We start from the raw sequence: 22,020 nt of genomic DNA on the forward strand, positions 1-22,020 counted from the left end.
TTGACACTAAAATAATAATTGTGGATGAAAATTAGTATTAAAACAATAATCGTGAATGAAAATTGATAACATGTGGATCACAACTGTCATTTTGTTAATACTCATGAGACCAAAATTGGTATTTGTTCGTTTAATATACTTTCTCCATCTATCATGCCTAGTATATTAATAAAAATACTTTTAAAAAGAGCGCAAGAGTTGGGAACAAATTTGCTATGTATTATCAGGAAAAAATAAAACAAAAATACAAAATTTGGTGTATGTAAAACCATCTCAAGAATTTTGGTCTATGAGACAAACTAAAAAAAAAAGGGTTTGCATTACGAAAACAAGTTTAGATTTCAAAAGTATAACATTTTGGCTTAGATGTGATAGATTTTACTTTAAAATGGCTTAGATGTGATAGATTTTACTTTAAAATGAACTTTTGTTGGTTTTTGGAACAGAAAAAAAAAATAAAAAAATTCAACTATTGATTTTTGTCTAATAGGAAGCATGATTTTTTTTTTTGTCAAATTTTTCTCCAGCAAAAATATGATTTTTGTAAGAGAAGAAAAAAAAATAGTTAGAATTGTGCGTTTTAAGTACACCTCGTGCACCCCGCAGACATGTGAAAGTGACCGTCAGTTGACGTCTACTATCACTTTGTACCGTAGCTTTCCTTTTTTTTTTTTTTTTTTTTGAATTGTCAGATTCCTTTTTTTTTTTCCTATTCTTTTTCTCTTCCATTTTCTCTCTTCTAAACAATTTCCTAAAAAACTTTGAAAATTCAAACAATTGAAGATCGATGCTCTTTACTTCAAAAGTGTTATCTTTTGTTTTAAAGTGATATGCTTTATTTTAAATATATATTGTGCTACTTTTTATAAGTATTTAGTTTTTAATTGAAAAAATAGTTGTGATTACTTCAAAATATTACCTTTTCTGTCGAAAAGTGATACGGAGTAGAATTTACTTTAAATTTGTTGTGCTAATTCTTTACAAGTATTTTTTGTTTTGAATTGAGAAATAATTATTATTAAATTAATTACTTCAAATGTTTTACCTTTTCATTAAAAAGTTGAGATTTTTTTTTAAAGATTTGTTTATGATATTTGAACAAATGAGATGATCTCACACATATATAGCCAACTGAAACTAAAAATGACTCAAAAATGAGAAAGGCAAATGCATTCTAGATCCATTTAAAAAGAACCATGTACAAACCCGGTAACAAAAAATTCAAAAGTAGAAATAAAAACAAAGAAAAGAAAAACAAACCAAAAATATTAATTAGGTACTTAGGTTATCATTGAGTTGTTAATTTTACAGTTTTACTTTACTTTTTGGATCAATTTCACCTTTGTCCCTGTTTGATAAAATAATTAGTTTATCAATCAATTTTAACTGTTTAGCCTGGTTAAACAATCAATACGAGTGCTTAATTAATTAGCTTTTTTTAATAGTTTATTACTCCAAAACAGTAAAATTCAAAAACATGCTCAAAATAACTTTTTCGATTAATTTTTTGAGCTCTTCAAAAAATTAATCGAAAAAGTTATTTTGAACATATTTTTGAATTTTACTGTTTTGAAGTAAATAGCTAACATCTTTCTACAATCAGCTAATGCTATCAACTAGTCCCACTAACCAATTAGCATCAGCTAATAACTATTTACCAAACACCCCAGAGCGTTTCAATCAATGCAATTATTTTGCTACTCATATTAACATCAATCGTTATGTTGTGCATCCGTATGCACCATGCATGGTGCATACGGATGCCAAAACGACGTCGTTTTATTAAAAAACGCGCGTCTCCTTTTTTTAAAAAATTCAGGTTCGATTCCCAGCAACAACATTATATTGTTCATTCATTCTGGAATTTTAGTTCATAGATTATGGAATTATAGTTCATTGATTATGGAATTATAGTTCATCGATTATGGAATTGTAGTTCATCGATTCTGAAATTTTAGTTTATAGATTATGGAATTTTAGTTCATTCATTCTGGAATTTTTAGTTCATAGATTAGATTATGGAATTATAGTTCATCGATTATGGAATTTTAGTTCATCGATTATGGAATTTTAGTTCATATGTTGTTGCTGGGAATCGAACCTGATTTTTTTTTTTTAAAGGGGAGACGCGTGTTTTATTAAAACGACGTCGTTTTTGCATAGCATAATTTGCGTATTAACATTCTATCCAAATAAACCTTTTTTTTTTTAAATACAATTATTCAAATTGACCATTTTAACATGGCACTTGCAAATATAACAATAGATCGAAAACAAAACTTTCAGATGTGGGAGGTGCAAAATAAATGTAGTGGAGGGCACGCAGATAAGCATAAGAATTGATTATATATATATATATATATATATATATATATATATATATATATATAGGGTGTGGATCCCATGAGACCCCTCTACTAAATGAGATTGGTGAGATGACATCTCATCCATTTGTACATTTGAAATTGATGGATGAGATTGAATTAGGAATGTAATGTAAAATAGGGCATATTATTAAAAGGAGGGTTTAAAAGTAATTGTATTAATGTGTTAATTTTGGTTAGAATTAGATTGGAATCTTTGCCATAATTAAATACCACAAATATAATGGAAATGATTAGTGGTCAACTCTGCACAAAAGCTGTTGGAGTCCAACCGTGAGCAGTAAGTGGTTGATCCGGACGAAAATTCGTTGGTTGAACATGTCCAATACCACAGGTAAGAGAGTTGCAGACTTAATTTTTGTAATGTGTTTTGTACGTCGGTCTGTGCATCCATGTTGTACGGCGTGTGCTTAGTTTTGCTTGTACGCTGTTGTCATTGTTAGGTGTTGGTGGCTGGAATTTATATTAATATGCAAGGGGGACACGAAGCATTTGGGGGGTTTTGTGTGTGTTTTTATAGGAAATAGACGAACGCACATGCAATGGGTAGTTGGTGAATGGCCAGTGGGTGTATTTTTCCAGTTGGCGTTGTCATGACGTGCATTACAAGGGTTTTGATACGATGTGACATTCGTCAAGGTTACGGAAATTATTTTTATAATGGATGTGCGTTGAATTCCTTGTGTGCTCATTTTGTATGAATTAGACGGTATGTGTGGGATTTGGTTATTGGGTGAATTAAGGTTTGTGCGTTCATTTAATGCGGCGTGTGCACCTTAGTCATTCGAATTGTAATGGGTATGCCTGAAATGAAGTAATTTGTATGTAAAATTAGTGTTATAATGAGTGTGCGTGAAAGCAAGGAGCCCATTCATTTGGAATGAAGTAGAGGTTATGGCTGTTATTTGGTTAGTGCATGCAATGAGGTGTGTGCGTTTTCTTACGACGGAGTGTGCGTCTTTTGGATTAGTTAGACGGTGTGTTGCGTTTGTTCACGTCGGTATGTGCGTGTGTTTATTATATGCGGACATGGCAGCTGATGGACAACCAGTGGGTGTATTTTTCCAGGTGGTGTTGTCATGGCGTGCAATAGAAGGGTTTTGATGCAATGTGACATTCTTCAAGGGTCCGGCAATTATTTTTATAATAATGGATGGCAGTCAGTGAATGAAATGGGGTCTGTGCGTTTTTTAACGACGGAGTGTGCGTATTTGGTAGTAGTAATATGGTGTGTGCGTTAGTTCACGTCGGCATGTGCGTTTGTGTCTTATATGTGGTCTGTGCGTGATGACGAATAAGATGTACATTTTATTACAAAGATCTAATGTAATGGTTGTGATTATTTTATGCAAGTGAATATTATATTATTCATAACATCTTATGGACTAACGTATTGGTGTGTGACTTACAGACAACTTTGAAAATAATGATGAGGGGAGGGACTGTGTTACGGAGGTACCACCGGGTAGCACGATGGTTTGGATACCAGAGTGTGATCCATGTCTGAAAACATTTGAAGGAAAAGTATTTGAGTCATTAGATGCCGGAATTGATTTCTATATAAAGTATGCGGCAAACACCAGATTTGATGTGCGGCGCAGTTCTGATGAAAAGAAAAAATACGGAACAATATTGAGAAAGCAATTGGTGTGCTCTCGAGAAGGTTTTAAGGGGTCGACTAGTATAGTAGCATCTACAATTAAAGGAACAAAACAACAAAAGCGGCGACGTACGACTAACAGAGTCGGGTGTCGGGCGAGGATCGCATTCAAAAGCGGAAATAGTATCATGTCATCCACATCTAGCCCATTATCCTCCTCGTCAGAATTCGTGACCGGTGGCGGAACAGGGCGTGCTTCAACATCCTCGGAGGGCATCACATGTACAGCCTCTACCGCATCTACCGGCTCTGCAGCCGTGACACCTAGACATACCAAAAAAAATGCACTATGAGCAACAAAAAGTTACCACATAACTGATTAAAAAATAACCAAACTCATGAGCACCATTAAAGATACCTTACATACCAAAAAAAAAAAAAAAAAAAAAACCAAAACAAAAAACAAAATATATTCCGGATACATAAAACAAAATCAACATTAATGAACCCCAACTTCAAATATGTCCTACAAAGCGCACAAACTTCAAAATATAACGTCACGCACAAACCTAAAACGTATAACGCATCAACGAATTCATAATTACATTATTACGCACAAACCTCATACCAATAACGCACACACTAATTCCTAGTAAAAATACGATGAAAAATATTATAATAAATGAGAACATGACAAGGCTTGAATGATAAAATGTACCCTATATACCCCCCCCCCCCCCCCCCCCCCCCCCAAAAAAAAAAAAAAGAAACAAAAAACAAAATATATTTCGGATACTTAAAACAAAACCAACATTAATGAACCCCATCAAATATGTCCAACAAACCGCACACACTTCAAATATAACATTACGCACAAGCCTAAAACGTATAACGCATCAACGAATTACTAATCACATTATTACGCACAAACCTCATACAAATAACGCACACTACTTACTACTCCCATATGCTACACAAAATTTAATGTGGAATAAACAGATGTAAATCACTATAAGCTAAGGTGGATTTGATGAATGGGAAACGAATTAAATGAGAATATTAAGTTTATAGAAACAAACTAAAATATAATATATCAATTCAAGTATTCTAAATAATAACACCAATTTTACGAATAACTCATTAAACGAAATACCAATATCTAACCATCAGTTTTATTAACATTAAATATCTAAGTCTTTCCATTTCCAAAAACCACTTTCATTTAAATCAAGAAGGAAAAGGCTGGTTGCTAATGGGGCTACACATAGAGGTAGATTTTGATCCAAGACATCTGATCTATAGCTACAAGCAAATGAACTACTTGTTCACTGTTGGAAATTGGAATGATAATTCTTATTCAAAGCATGTTTATGGTATGGGTAAAGGGGAAGGTAACAGGGGGATATAGAGGTTTAGATGATATTGGAAGGAGTATGCTAAATTTTAACTAAGTAGGAAGATGGATATGGAAATAAGGTCAGCCGAGGGTTTGAGGATGGGGATTATACTCCCAGCCCATACTATGACAGGCCACATTGCCATCTCTTATTGGAGGAAGGTTTAGCTAGCTTGAATTCTTTCTTTTCTAGTGAAATTACTACCACAACATTCTTTGCATGCCTTCTCCTGTTCTCCAAGTTAATATATGCAATAATTCATGTTTCACTGATTTTATATAAAAAGGTTTGTTTCACAATTGACAACCTTCCTGATCTAGACATTTTTTCTTCTTTTGTTTTTCCTATTATCTTCATATTATATAAGTTAATTATTGTTTAATCAATTGTTCATAATCAGTATCAGTTGTAAAAACTCAAAATCCATGACATGAAACAGATACTCCACTTTGGAGAGTAGGACCAGAAGAAAATCCATTCCTGTGCAATGCATGTGGATCAAGATGGAGGTTAAGGGGAAATCTCAATGATTATGTTCCAAAACATGGAATTAGAGATGCAAGTGGTAATATTCACAAATTACCTTCCAAGAAGCATGCTGTCAGAATCACCTCTCAGCAAAAGTTGAGAGCAGGAAAAATGCCTAAAGGGAGTGATCTGCGTCCCACATCTCCTAAAGAGGGGGAATTTAGCATTTCAAGCTCAGAAGCTATTAGAACTACAGACTACAGACTGGTTTAACACCGGATTAAGAAGAAGAAGAAGAAGAAGAAAAAAAAAAAAAACCTGCCAAACCCTAGCACCTCTACCCACACCCCCACCATCCAACCGACCCCCTACGCAACCTACAGACCAACACCACACCGCCACACCACACCATTACCCCCCCAACACCGTCGATAACCCCCCCCCCCCACCCTAAAAAACCCCATCGCCGGGAACATACCTACCGGACGAAGATAGAAAAAACCCTAATACCCCAACATCGCCACGCCCCACCACAACAACCACAATCAAACCCCTGCATGCCCCCACCCCACTCGGACCAAAACCCATCCGGGAAACCAGAGACCCACACAAAAAATACTAGGAAGCCAGAATACCTTGAGTGGATCCGGAAGAACTACCCCTCTGACGCTTAACATGCCTGCAAGAAGAACCCTCCATGTACACCAACCACTTGGGCGACTAGGACAGACCGGAAAAGGAGAGGACCACGGTCGCAAAACACCAAAGACTCACTGCTAGCGTTGGAATCGGACAAAAACCTCGAGTCGCAGGGTGGAGATAAGTGATAGAATAAGAAGTGAATCGACAGGGGTGATGTGAAGAGTCTGGTTAGAATTATAAAACTTGAAATTGATTTCATCCCAAAAATAACGCACGAAACTTCCAACACATGCGCGCTATAATTAAGGAATCAGAAATAATTACACAATCAAAATACCAGAATGCCCCTACCTCCTTTGCAAAACATCAGCACATGGGATCCAAAACCAAAAGATCAAAACCGTTAAAAACTAAAAATAAACGAACCAGATGACATCTCACCGTCTCATCAAATTATGGGTCTCATTGGATCCAATATATATATATATATATATATATATATATATATATATATTTACTAATGATAAGTTAAAATAATAATAATAGTTGAATTAAAATAAATGTTTAACTCTGATAATAAAGTAATATTAAATTCATTAAAATATTAAAAATATAGAGGTGAAACTATGCCAGACGACAATCACGTGGATATATTTCTTTGTCAAATCAGTCACGCAAGACGAATGGGATTCCAAGCACTAATTGCGAGAGGTGGCCACGGGCCGGTTCTGGATAGAGTCAGTCTTGAACTTACCCAAAAAAAATTGGGTCTGGGCTTCATCAAGCCTACCCTGAAGAGGGACCAGTTTGTACAAGGCCGGTCCAGGTCCTATTAAAAACAAGCCCGGTGCCCAACTTGAAACTGGTCTGGAACCGAGTTCATGCACAGCCCACGCCCCTAACCAGTCCCGGCACGGCCTAAATCAAGGCAAATTATGCTGTGGATCTGTATGCACCATGCATGGTGCATACAGATCCACACGACGTCGTTTTAGCCTAATGACGCGGGGTTTTATAAAAAAAAAAAAAAAATTCCGTTAACGGCGTTTACTTCCTTTTGAGTTTGTTTCCAAGTTTCAAACTCGATCGTTGGCAGTTGTTCGCTGTGGTATTAGCATTCGATATCACCGGAATCGCGATCGCAATCTCAATCGCATTCGCAAATCGCAATCGCAAATCGAAATCGGAGTGGGGATCGGGAATTACAAAGTGATTGCTAGATGGAGGATGGAACAGAGCAGACGAATTCCGCAGTTGGTGATTGGCATTCGATTCAAGGTGATCTTGTTATTGTTTTTGCAATTGTTCCTTTTGGTTTTTTGTATGATTATGTGATTAGCAGTGATGTTTGTGTCTAGAATCTGCAAATAGTTGTGCAAAATCACGTAAGTAATTTCCATAATTGTATAACAACAATTTCAGAATTTGAAAACAATAATTCCATAATTTCATAACTATATTTCCAGAATTTCATGTCTATATATTCAGAATTAGGGGGTACTCTGTTTTGGCAGTTTGTTGCGACTGTGTATCCAGAATTGTATAACTATATTTCCATAATCATATAACTATATATACAGAATCTGTAAACACTCTGTTTTTTCTGTTTGATGAACTGTTTGATGAACAGTTTGAATTAATGTTCACCATGTCTATATAATGTAGTTAGTGAAGGCATTGTGGATGGTTCAGTGAGTTCAGATCAAGTAGATGTAGATGTTGATGGATCTTCATCAATTCCAGGTTTATTCATAGTGGTTTACCTTTTAATTAGCAAATTCTGGTTAGGAATTATATGTTAATGGAAATGGTTATTATTGTGTTATATTTGCAGTTGATCAAGATTTGGTTGGTTTGGTAGTAAGTAATGCTGATGAGGCTTTTGAGGTGTATAACAGTTATGCATATAGACTTCGTTTTAGTGTGAGGAAGGGTCATCAACGATACAAGGGATCTTCGAACACAATTCAAATGAAGAAATTTTGTTGTTCTAAGGCTAGTTATAAAGCTAACAGTGGGGTTAAGGCTTATTCCAAAATTGACACAAGGATAGGGTGTAGAACGTTTGTTCAATTTGACGTGGGTGATGATGGGTTGTGGACAGTTACAAAACACGAGAAAGTGCACAATCACGAGTTATGTGTGTTCAACAAGAGTCATCTACTTCGTTCACATAGGAGTGTCGGAGATAATCAGCTCTTATATTTACAAGGTTTGAAGGACAGTGGTGTTGCATTGGCAGATGGTATTAGGTTCCTAAAACACCAATCAGGGGGGTCCCCTTTAGTTGGTTTCACCAGTAGAGATGCTTATAATTCAATGGCTGCGGATACTGTCAAGTGATTGGATGGAACGGATTCTAACTCTTTAATTGAAATTTTTAGGAGGAGGCAGTCTACCGAGACTGATTTTTTCTTTGATTTTGAACTTGATTTGGATGCAAGGTTGTGCAGTTTTTTTTGGAGGGATGGTCAAATGAGACGAGATTACGAGGTGTTTGGGGACTTGTTAGTGCATGATACGACATATCGCACAAACAAATACGATATGATTTGTGGCCCTTTCGTAGGGATGAATCACCATTGCATGAATGTAATGTTTGGATGCGGGTTTTTGATGAACGAGTGGATAGAATCGTTTGTGTGGTTGTTTAAAGCGTTTTCAAGATCAATGCGTGGCAAGTCTCCGCAGACTATTATGACAGATCAATGTGCAGCTATGGCTGCTGCTATATCTAAAGTGTTCCAACATCACGTCATCGTCTTTGCATATGGCATATCGGTGAGAATTCAAAGAAGCATATCAAGACGTTAAGGAACAATAAGGATTTCTTGGATATGTTTAACTACGTGTTGAAATACACAGAGACTGAAGCTGAATTTCAATTCTATTGGACAAGGTATGTTAGTAATTAATCGTTTTTATTGCATTACGTTTCATATGCATATGAATTATGGATGTATAGTTTAACTATTATGGATGTATAGTATAGTAATTATGGATGTATAGTGCATCAATTATGGATATATAGTATTTCGATTATGGATATATAACAGTTGAACTTTAGTGGTGGTGCCGGAAAATGTAGTATATGGATTATGGATATATAGTATTCCGATTATGGATATATAGTATACCGATTATGGATATATAGCAATAGAAATTCTGAGTTTGTGTTAGATGTGGTGATGCTGCTTGTTAATATTCTGCTTCATAAACATTTGGGATTTTGTCTTACCATTTTCAGGTTGGTGACTGACTATAAATGTCACAAGAATACTTGGTTAGAAAAGCTATATGATTGTAGGGAGAAGTGGTGTCCAGCATTTAACAAGGACTATTTTTCTGGGGGCATTCTATCATCACAAAGGAGTGAAACTACAAATCATTCGATTTCTAGAAGGTTGTCCAAGACAGCGGGTCTTTGTGATTTCTATTCATCGTTTGTAAGCGTAATTTCTGAATGGAGAAGTAAAGAGAACGGTGAAGACTTTCGGTGTGCTCAAGGGGTACCCGCTATGATGATGGAGCATGTGAAACTTCTTTCACATGCTAGAGAGGTATACACGATTGAGATATATTTTCTGTTTGAGGAACAATTCATGAAAGGCAGTGCGTGTCATCAAGAGATGGTGTTGAATGATGGCCGTCAACAGAAGTATCATGTGTGGCGGCCAGATATAGATATTATAAGGCATGAGGTAGTTTTAACGCAGTCAACTTGGACATTTCTTGTAGTTGCAAGTTGATGTCTGAGTTGGGAATTCTATGTTGTCATTGTATACGCATTCTTCACGTACATTGTGTTTCTAGTATTCCCGACAAATATATACTTAAAAGATGGACTAAAAAGGTTATTGATGGTAGGAATGTCAACATTGATTCTATGGTTTATAATGTCGGTGTTCCTCCATCAATTTGGGTGTTCGATATTAGTAGAAAATTTCAAAGATTAGTTGTGTCTAGTCAAGATAGCAGCGTAGCTAGGAAACTGTGTGACGAGGCTGTTGATGATGTAAAGAAAAAGGTTGAAGCCGAGGTTGGGCATGTGCATATTGAAGAGTGTGGTGTTTCATCTTCAAGTGGTGGTGTTCAAAATCCTTCAAGCCGGAGATTGAAAGGTGAGCGTAACAAAAGGAGGAGTGGTGTTATTGAAAAGAAGTACAGTCTTGCAAGGGGAGAAGGAGTGCTGCAAATAAAGCTGCATTGAGTACAAATGGTGCTGTTCAGTCTTTGGTGTTGGAAAACATATCCAAGCTTGCTGGGGATGGATACCTTGTACATCCAAGTTCTTCAAGTTCAGATTTTGTTCAGTTTAGTAAGGGTTTAGATGACAATGTAGGTGTAGATTGAGAAATACAAGTTGTTATCATTGATTTTATGCAATTATGGACTTTTAGTTTTGTAATTCTGGATATGTAGTTTTGCAATTATGGAACTATAGTTATGAAATTATGGAATTATAGTTATGCAATTATGGAATTGTAGTCATGCAATTATGAAAGATATGCAATTATGAAATTATAGTCATGCAATTATGAAAATATAGTTATGCATTTATGCATGTGTAGTCCCCATTGTGATGGAATTTGTAGTTATGAAATTGTGGTGTATAGTTATGCAAGTATGGATGTATAGTTTTGCAATTATGGTATTATTGTTACGCAATTATGGAACTATAGTTATGCAATTATGGAATTGTTTATATGCAATTATGGAATTATAATTATAAAATTATGGAATTATAGTTATGCAATTATGGAACTATAGTTTTGCAATTCTGGATTTATAGTAGTCATGCAATTATAGATTTGATACATGAAAACAAAAAAAAAAGTTAAGAAAAGAAAAGAAAAGAAAAGAGAAAGAGGTGCATAGATCAGATGTAAATTGTTATTCAGCTATTAACATCATGCATTCACATTCACAAAATACAAGTCACATTGTCAGTGTAGTTCACAAAAACTTTCTAATTGTTTAGAATTCAGTCAACATGTTGAAGAATATTCATTCAATTCTTCTTCGAAACTCTTTTGGCCGCTTGCAGAACCTCCCCCCTGACTTCATTCATTCTCCACTTTATGAGGTTGGCAGCATATTTCGCTCGCAGTTCACACATGAAGCTTGCCTATAATCAAAGAACATTAAGTAATTAGTCATTTGCAGTTTTATTTATTTTTTAATGTATTTTGAAACTATAATATGTATGGTAGTCTTACATTCAAGCGCATATTTTTCTTGAATCCTGGCTGCCAGTCTTGTAGAGTCCCTCGGAATGTCTCCATATGCCGGAGTACATAGATCCCGCAATCAGTGACGTTTTTAGTGTTTGCCCAGTCCAACTTAAGGTACTTTATATCAACTTTTTGTAATTTCACATACAAGGAGTGACACTCGGCCTTAAGGTAACTACTGAATGCTTCAATCTGGTCAGAAAAGTTAATTTAGTGTTAATAATGCTTTTAAGTCAATAGATAGGTAATGGTAAGAATGTCAAGTTTTTTTTTTTTTTTTTTTTATCAAAATTACCAATAAGTGTGGGCAGTTGCCATATTTGTCCTTCTCCGAAACACCAGCTGGTAACTCCTTGTTGTCAATGACCTGTACTTTATGTTCTTTCACATTGAAGCAGACCAAGAAGTAGTGACCATGGCGATGAACTGCGAAAAATATCTAATTCCAATTCAAAGTTAAAGCAATGTTAGTATTTTTTTGGACATGATAAAGTCAAATTGGACATGGGTAATAGAACTTACCAGATCTGCATCACTGATGTCTAGGTTCCCGAAGCTGGTTATTTCATAGCTCAATCTCTCATTGAAATTCTTCATTTTTATGTGAGTTGGGAGATCCTTCATCCACTGGTCATTGGGATCAATTTGAAGCTGCACATACAAATGCAGGAATGAGTAGTCATAATCCAAATAATATTTGTTGAAAATGTTAAAGTTATACATACAGAGTTATATATATACATTTCCAGAATTGTACAACTATAGTTCCATAATTGGATAACTATAATTCCATAATTTCATATAAATAATTCCATAATTGCATATAACCAATTCCATAATTGCATAAGTATAGTTCTATAATTGCATAACTATACTTCCAGAATTACAAAACTATAAAACCAGGGGTTCACAGGTACACATCCAGAACTGAATAACTACATATCCATAATCTAAAAACTATATATTCATAATTTGTGAACACTTACATGTACTAGGGTGGAGAAGTAGACCCGCTTTGTTTCCCCAACCGCACGGGGCATGTTCAGCAATGTAAAACGTAGGGACCAGACATCTAGGAAGCTGCTCAGTAGCTCACCATTGCACATAGTTGCAAAATCGTCCCTTGTCAAGTAGTAATCACCATATTTGAACAATGTCTCTCTATAATACAGTAAATAAATAAATATAAGAACATAAATTAATGAATAAAATTTAAGTAAAATAGGTGGATGGAAACATACCCTCCCGGGTGCTCACTTGATGCTTCCAAAAATGCGTAGTTTGAAAAAACCTTTTCTTTGGGAGTTGCATTATTGATGGAGCCTTTGTTCTTATTCCAATATGGTGACCTCAAATGAAGCGGGATGTTCCTGAATTTGCGCACAGGTCTCTTTCTCACAGTAACATCCTCAACATCAGATTCACTTTCTTCCATAGCCCTGTTGTCCAGAAAAAAACAGAGGCAGTTCATAACCCCACAAGTATAATTCCAGAATTGTATAACTACATTTCCATAATCTATAAACTATATGTCCATAATTTGAGAAATACATATCCATAATTGTAAAGAAATCAACGTCAATAGTTGAATAAGAATATATTCATATTAATCAAACTTAATATTCATAATTATTGATGAATTGAAAACCATATTCATAGTCTAAATCTGCATAAGAAAGCAGTAACCTACTTATCAAATTCATCAATCTCAGCAGCAGCTTGGGCAGCAGGGGTAGTAGGAGTGGTGGATTTTTCGAATGGCACTCTGATTAGTAATGGAGTTGCTTCCTTCTTTGTTGAGGTTGATACTCCTGCACTCCTCACAATGTTATCCACCAAGGTGTCCAAAGGCTGCTGTTGAGATGGTGGTGGGGTTGGTGTAGAGCGTCCAAGTAGCTCAAACGATGGGACTTCTATTTCCATTTCCTTTCTTGTTTTTTCAAAAGCTGCTACCAGAGAATCAACTGCTGATGTGAAGCTTTCACTTCCGAAGAAGATGTCATCCAATTGCGAGGCAGTTGGGCTAGGAGTCGGTTGAATTGTGCTTGCAGCACTCAGCATTGTTGATATTCCTGAAAAAGCCCTCTTCATGATTTCAACCGGGGCCCCTTGCTTGCCAATGTCAGACATGACCTGACCGAACTCAAGGACATCTGCTGTAAGCCGTTGAAGCACATTTGTTACTCGGTCAACATTTGTCAGAGGCACAGATGGAGTTGGAATAGTTGGTGTAGCAGCAGGGCTGGACACTGGCCTTGGTATTGCAGCAGGAGGAGGTGCAGGTCGGGGTGATGATGTAGATGCAATGGCAGTAGGTCTCTGAAATTGAGGGATAACTTTGCCCTTACCAAAACCCCCTGATTTTATCTCAGCCGATACTCGCTTGCGTACAAGGCTTTTTGTCCAAGCTTTTATTGCTGGGAATGTGCGGTTGACGGTCATGCCTCTGAACTGTACTCGGTCAAAGTAAAAGAGCTTCAAGAATTACAGAAGAGTATGTTAAGGAATTGAATAACTACATATTTAAAATTGTATGGATACACATTCTTATTTGCATAACTATAATTCCATAATTATAAAACTACATATCCAGAATTGCATATCTATAATTCCATAATTGCATAACTATAATTCTATAATTAGATGACTATAATTCCATAATCCATAAACTACGCATCTATAATTGAATAACTATAATTCCATAATTGTAAAACTATTATTCCATAATTGGAAAACCACAATTCCACAATTACAAAACTACACATCCATAAGGGCATAACCACACATACAGAATTGCATATCTATGATTCCATAATTGCATGAATATAATTCCATAATTAGAACATTTTATGTATAATGGGATATTACCAGGATGAATACCATTGGACCTCCAAAGGATCTGGTAGGAGAGTCTTTGTAAATGTCATACGAATCAATTAAAGACTTGTACGTGTACTTGCACCAATTAAGTCTTGAGATTGCCCGGATGTTGAGCAATGACTTGATAACTCGATAGTTGGCATATCTTCCAGTATTTCCCCGGAGCAGAGATGAGACAGCAAACACCACAAAGTCTCTCTTGAAGGCATCTCCATGGTCACCTCTCCTGATTATTTCATCAGGCATCTTTGTTGTTATGGGTGACCCTGACCTGACATTCCATCTTTTCCTCCACTCAGTCAGGTCCTTATTATATGCAACTGTAGAATTTTCCTCACTCTTTGTACCTTCCTCAACATCTCTCTTCCCCCGGGGGAGTCCCAAGATGTATTCAACATCCTCTTCACCGACATGTAGATGGTCACCATCCAATATGAAGTCTGATTTGAAAACATCAAACCTTTGCAGGAGATACTCAACAAGTTGTGAGTAATTGCTTGAGAATTGTAGGTGCAGCAGCCCTCCAAAACCCATATCAATCACAGCATCCTTTTGGTCTTGTGTTAGACGCTGGACAAGGTCATACATTTGCTTGGGACCCATTCGTGTACTGAAGTAATTCACATCAGGGTCCCGTACTCTCTCTCGCTTTTGTGGTGGTGCCCTCTTTCTTTTTACAGCTGCTGGTTGTTGCCTTGTCGAAGGCTCTGCTTGATCTTCCTGGGCAGGGGTGAGTTGAGCAGCTTGTGAGCTCAATACTGCTCTGGTTGTTCTCTTTTTTACAGACTTCACAAATTGACCAAGCGTAGCGTCATCTGCCACACCTGACTCATCCATTTCTGCAAATAAAAAACATCAAGTGAGGTTAACAGAGTACTATATCCAAAACTTCATAACTACAATTCCATAAACACACAACTATACTTCCAGAATTGTAAAACTACAATTCCATAATCTCATAAGTATACCACAAGGCAAGTTATGCTAAAAAGGATTTGAATGCAATTTGGTGCACAGAGTAAGGTTCACAGAGTAATACATCCAAAACTGTATAACTATAATTCCATAAACGCACAATTATACTTCCAAAATTGTACAACTACAATTCCATAAGTATACCCACAAGGCAAATTATGCTAAAAAGGCATTGATGCAGTTTGGTGCACAGAGTAAGGTTCACAGAGTACTACATCCAAAACTCTATAACTACAATTCCATAAACACACAACTATATTTCCAGAATTGTAAAACTACAATTCCATAAGTATACCCACAAGGCAAATTATGCTAAGAAGGCATCAATGCAGTTTGGTGCACAGAGTAAGGTTAACAGAGTACTACATCCAAAACTCTATAACTACAATTTCATAAACACACAACTATATTTCCAGAATTGTAAAACTACAATTCCATAAGTATACCCACAAGGCAAATTATGCTAAGAAGGCATGAATGCAGTTTGGTGCACAGAGTAAGGTTAACAGAGTACTACACCCAAAACTGTATATCTACAATTCCATAAATGTGCAACTATACTTCCAAAATTGTACAACTACAGTTCCATAAACTTATAAATATACTCATAAACCCATAATCATAACCATACACGTTAATAATCAAATAACTATACATTCATACAAGATTAAACAGTATAAAACCCTAGTTTAAAATTTCATAAACATATACTCAAAATGAATGCTTGTTTTGTGTAAATGCATTATGTATCAACGTAAAATGCATTTATACCTGTTATAGGATGATGATGAGCTCTGGTTTACAGAGAAAGCGTTGTTGAATATGCGATGATTGGACACCGGCGACAATAGCGACGACGAGTGTGTGTGAAAGCTAGAAAATGCTGAAGAAATGGTAAGGAAATGGAGATGATTGAAGCGTCTACGGAGGGTATCGTGTTGGAGAAGGAAGGGAGTGCGGGAAGTGAAATGCAATGGAGAAGAAACGAAGGAGCATTGTTGTATATTTAAAAAAAAAAAAAAAAATCTGATTGGTGGAGTGAAACGGTGCCACTAACGGCACCGTTACTCCCTAAACGACGTCGTGTGAATCCGGATGCACCAAGTATGGTGCAAACAGATGCACAACATAACGATTGCCTGGACTGGCCCTGTGCTTGTGCCCGTACCTTTCATGGGTCGGTTTAGGGCTAGACCCATGATTTTTATTATTTATTTCTATTTGTTATATATAAAATAATTATGAGTTTTTTTGTTTGAAATAATATTTGATGCAATCATGTTAATTAATATTTTTATTTAAAATAATATTTGAACCATTCATTTCAAAATTAAAACTTAATAATATTTTCTACTATTTTAAAATATCTTTTTATTTTTAAAATTAAAATGTTTTTGTTAATCATGTTATTTCATGTTTGTCCACACAATATTTTAAAGTCAATTTTTTATTTATTTTTTATTGTATCTAAGTTATTTATCACATTTTCTAATTGGTTTAACAAAATCACTCAAACTTAAAGTCGTCCTTCTTGAACACAAACTTAGAACATGGGTGCAATATATAATATGCAATAATTGACAATTAACATGTAAATGTATAGTTTCAAGTAAAAAATCTATAGATGTAGTTTTAGGAGAAGCATTATCTAAAGAAATTGAAAACATTTTATTTTTAAAATTCAAACTCATATGGGCCAAAGTCTGGGTTTAGGCCGGGCAAATTATGGTGTGGAAGCGTGTCTGCCTTGCATGGTGGACACGGTTACAAAACTTTCATAATTGTGAATATAGAGTTCAAAAATTATGAACATAGAGTTCTATAATTATGAACATAAAGTTATGTAATTGTGAATATAAAGTTCATAAATTATGAACATAGAGTTTTATAATTATGAACATAGAGTCCAGTAATTATGAACATAGAGTTTTGTAATTGTGAATATAGAGTTCAATAATTGATAATTGAGAATATGAAATTCAAAAATTATGAACATAGAATTTTTATAATTATGATTTATGAACATAAAACCGTGTCCACCTTGCAAGGAGGACACAGTTCCACGACATAACAATTGCAGTCCAGGTTAGGCTCAGCATGAGACTGGCCCATGTAATTCTGGATCGGTCCCAATCTATCCTATCCTTTGCTTAGGATCGACCCAAACCTAGCTTTGGCCACCCCTACTAACCCCGCAAATTATGCCATGGAATCGTGTTCACCGAGAATGGTGAACACAAGGCAAAACGACGTCGTTTTTAGGCTTAAAAAAAAATTTCGCGGATGTGGAGTTAACGGCACGCGTTTGATCAAATTATGAATTTTCTGTTATGAGATTATGAATTTTATGAAAATTCATAATCTCATAACAGAAAATTCATAATCGCATAACAGAAAATTCATAATCTCACAACTGAAAATTCATAATCTCATAACAGAAAATTCATAATCTTATAACAGAAAATTCATAATCTCATGGTTCCAAAGTGAATGTGTAGGCATGGTTCCAAAGTGAATGTGCAGCCATGGATTCATAATTTATGAATGTCCGTGATTTCGGACGGGAATATGTAGGCATGGTTCCAAAGTGAATGTGCAGGCATGAATTCATAATTTATGAATGTCCGAAATTATGAATGTAATGAAAATTCATAATCTCATAACAGAAAATTCATAATCGCATAACAGAAAATTCATAATCTCATAACTGAAAATTCATAATCTCATAACAGAAAATTCATAATCTTATAACAGAAAATTCATAATCTCATGGTTCCAAAGTGAATGTGTAGGCATGGTTCCAAAGTGAATGTGCAGCCATGGATTCATAATTTATGAATGTCCGTGATTTCGGACGGGAATGTGTAGGCATGGTTCCAAAGTGAATGTGCAGGCATGAATTCATAGTTTATGAATGTCTGAAATCTTTGTTCACCTCAAATTAAAGTGAAACCGCAAAATGTGAAAATAAAGAAGAAAAGTCACGCAATTAAAAAAAAAAATGGTGTACTAACACCGTTAGAACCGTGTTCACCATGAATGGTGAACACGGTTCCATGGCATAACGTCTGCTACTAACCCCGCGCACGACACCTATTGGAACGTCTTGAAAGAATAATCTAACACAAGTTGATAAAAGACAAATCTTTCTCCATTCTCAAATGTTGACCTTATAAAATTAATCTGTAAGAAAAATTAAAAAGTTTGATATTCTATATTTTATATTTCTATCCACAGACCACTACTTGTCAAGTAGTTTTCATTGCTGGAAGATTTTGATTTGATTATTACAATTTCCAAATAATTGTAAAGTGACAGTGAGACACAAAAATTGTTATGTGAAAAGTTGACGACTGTTTGAAAAGAATTTATGGCAAAAGCTTCCAATTACCAAATCTCAATCTCATGCCCTTCTCCTACCTATAAATTCTTTTGCCATATCTATAAAAATGGACAAATCCGATAAAAAAAATGATGGCATTTATGTAATTATTTTTAATTTACTGTGCAAATTTTAACACTATATTGTGCACTTTTAACAATAGACATTGCATTTACAGATAATTTTTTTTAAAAAAAATCAAAGAAAAAACTAAATTTCAAACCTAAATCATCAATGCTAATTGCTAAATCAAATAAAACCAAAAAGCTTACTCATAAACTCTAAATGCAAACTTTAAGTGCCGTGAACTTTTGCATTTTGCAAAGTGTAATTTTTAATACTATAGCGTGCACTTTTAAATACTTTATCGAAAACTCTTTAACAACATATAATGTGCATTTCTGAAAAATACTAAAAAGTGCACAATATAGTGTTAAAAGTTACATGGTAAAGTTGGCGATAATTATGAAAATGCTAACACATTTTTTTAAAAAAAATTGATATGATCCGTTCGATTTTTTTAGATGTAAAACTAAGATTGGTTCTTAGTTTTCTCTTGAGGAGTGTGTTCTCAGATCATTTGATTCAAATTATATATATATATATATATATATATATATATATATATATATATATATATATATATCTACACTTTTAATAAGAGCGAATAATGTTATGCCCTTAACTGTAACAAAAAAATGTCGGTCCTATTGTTTCTTAAAATGAATGGTTAATATTATTTTGATTTTAGTAATTTTTAATAATTTTTCTTATTTACCCTCTATTATATTATTTCCTTCCCTAAAATAACCTTAAATTCCGTTAGTATAAACTTTATTAACGGAATATTTCGTTAATTATTTATTATTCTTATCATACTCATTAATTTATATAAGTAAGGTCTTAGGTTCAAACCTCATCCCGATTAGAGTTGGCATAATTTTTAAACATATATTATGAATATGTTAAAATGTATTAAAAAAATATATAATATAAAATTAAACATAAACTTTGATCAAGTAATTAGCCCGACTAAATACATAGCATTCATAGTTGAGCATCAAATATTATAAATCGGGAACTTTAAAAATCATTTGATTTTCTTGATTTAAAAATAATAATAAATTTAGGTTAAGTGTTTTTTAAAGAAAACGTTTAATTAATCTTCTTTTGATTATTTAGAACAAACTTAATATTTCAATTATGCTTTTGCATTATTAGAATGATTTAGGTCATTATGGTATTAATATTTTTTGTATTTTTTTTATAATGGTACAATTGTACATTACTTTACAAATATTATATTATTATTTTTTTATCAGATAAAATTGTTCTTACATCATTGTCCATATTACAACTAAAATCTCAGTCATATACGCAACAATGCAAATCTAAAGCTTCCTACACCATAATCTCATTGCATGATGAATCCCTCTATGCTGCCACCAGTAACCTAATGGCACATGACACACTACCAACAAAAAAATAAAAAAGAAAGAACATGTTCAGTGTATATAGCCCTGACATGGCATCGCAACACTTATAACCTGACCCATGCCTTTAGCAAGATAGTCTAAGGTGGGTTTGTGCCTATAGCACAGTAACCGCTAGGCCTGTACCTTCAGTACAATGACCGGATACTTGTTGTGCCAACCACCAACATTTTCTTTTCCACCAATCACATCTCATCTTTTCTCATCATGGACAATCAATCATAATCAATCAATGATCATCAACAATCACCAATCAACAACGTGCACAACAACAGTAGTGACAACCACTCAATATCAACAACAACCGATACACATTAACACATAGCAAGGGATGATCAGGGGAAGAACACAACAATCATATTTCCACATTAACTTGTTTGGGTTGACTTAGCGTTCTTGGAAGTTCCTCGGGGGCTCGTAGGCAGCCAGCCTCGCCCACTGAAGATGAAAACAATGACAATGCTACCCAAAAGAGAATTATGAAAAATTAGAGAAATTTAAACTAAAAATAGTATTTATTTAGACTATCACTTTAAAACTAAGTATTTAGACTAGAGTTATTACAAAATTGCAAACATTTATTTTAGTGACAATTATAATCAATCTCTCATATATTATTTTCAATTTATATACTTTAAATTACCGATTTAAATAAACAAATTCAACATTTATTTACCTATGCATAAACATCTCCTATATAATATTGCATTGATATACTTTAAAATACTTATTTAAAAATAATCATTGGGCATTATCCCATTCGCGCAAAGTGGGTAAAAAAACTAGTATATATATATATATATATATATATATATATATATATATATATATATATATAATTAAGTTCCAGTGCAGGTAAGTGTCTCCCGTGCAGTTGTGCGGGTGATTAATGTGCGTGAGTTTTGTACTTAATGTGCGTGAGTCTTGTGCTTAAGATGCGTGAGATTTGTGCTTAATGTGCGTGAGTTTTGTACTTAAGGTGTGTGAGTCTTGTGCCTAAGGTGCGTGAGTTTTGTGCTTAATGTGCGTGAGTGTGTACTTAATGTGAGTTGTTGTGTGAGTTGTTGTTGAAACTTTAAAGTGCATGAGTTTTGTGCTTAATGTGCGTGAGTTTTGTGCTTAAGGTGCGTGAGTCTTGTGCTTAAGGTGCGTGAGTTTTGTACTTAATGTGCGTGAGTGTGTACTTAATGTGAGTTGTTGTTAAAACTTAAGGTGCGCGTGTTTTTGTGCTTAAGGTACGTGAGTTTTGTGCTTAAGGTGCGTGAGGGTTGTGCTTAAGATGCGTGACTTTTGTGATTAAAGTGCGTGGGTTTGTGTTATGAATGTATTTCGTTTGTGTGTTTAATGTGCATGTGTTGTATACTTAAAGTGCGCCAGTGTAATGCTTAATGCTTCCCGTGCGGTTGTGTGATTGACGCACCTTAAGCATTAAAATGACGCACCTTAAGTACACAGACCATGCACCTTAAGCACACAAACAAAGCACCTTAAGAACACAAATCACGCGCACCTAAAACTTTAGGCTGACGCACCTTAAGTACACAAACCACGCACCTAAGGTTTTA

The 22,020-nt window shown here is 34.8% G+C and overlaps 1 protein-coding gene and 1 long non-coding RNA gene across 2 annotated transcripts; one reads left to right on the forward strand and one right to left on the reverse strand.

The window, feature by feature from the left end:
* Positions 1-8,207: 8,207 nt before the first annotated feature.
* Positions 8,208-10,701, forward strand: LOC109162735 (protein FAR1-RELATED SEQUENCE 7-like). Its single transcript, XM_019311419.1, has 6 exons — positions 8,208-8,234; positions 8,280-8,830; positions 8,876-9,272; positions 9,357-9,390; positions 9,780-10,185; positions 10,305-10,701. Exons 1-6 carry the CDS (start codon positions 8,208-8,210, stop codon positions 10,699-10,701), a joined length of 1,812 nt encoding a protein of 603 aa, XP_019166964.1.
* Positions 10,702-15,375: 4,674 nt separating this feature from the next.
* Positions 15,376-16,412, reverse strand: LOC109162773. The gene is made up of 2 exons (XR_002051153.1): positions 16,352-16,412; positions 15,376-15,444 (listed from the first exon to the last, which is right to left on the reverse strand). It is a non-coding gene; the product is annotated as an uncharacterized LOC109162773 (long non-coding RNA).
* Between the last annotated feature and the right edge of the window lie 5,608 nt (positions 16,413-22,020).

This window comes from Ipomoea nil, unplaced genomic scaffold (assembly GCF_001879475.1).
Source record: "Ipomoea nil cultivar Tokyo-kokei standard unplaced genomic scaffold, Asagao_1.1 scaffold2957, whole genome shotgun sequence".
Taxonomy (NCBI): domain Eukaryota; kingdom Viridiplantae; phylum Streptophyta; class Magnoliopsida; order Solanales; family Convolvulaceae; genus Ipomoea; species Ipomoea nil.

Excerpts from the sequence above, each read along its gene's own strand:
- LOC109162735 (XM_019311419.1), top strand. The coding sequence starts at position 8,208 with ATGTTGATGGATCTTCATCAATTCCAG. Across the intron at positions 8,235-8,279 it reads TGGATCTTCATCAATTCCAG|GAATTATATGTTAATGGAAA; the intron begins GTTTATTCATAG and ends AATTCTGGTTAG. Across the intron at positions 10,186-10,304 it reads CCAGATATAGATATTATAAG|TATTCCCGACAAATATATAC; the intron begins GCATGAGGTAGT and ends TTGTGTTTCTAG.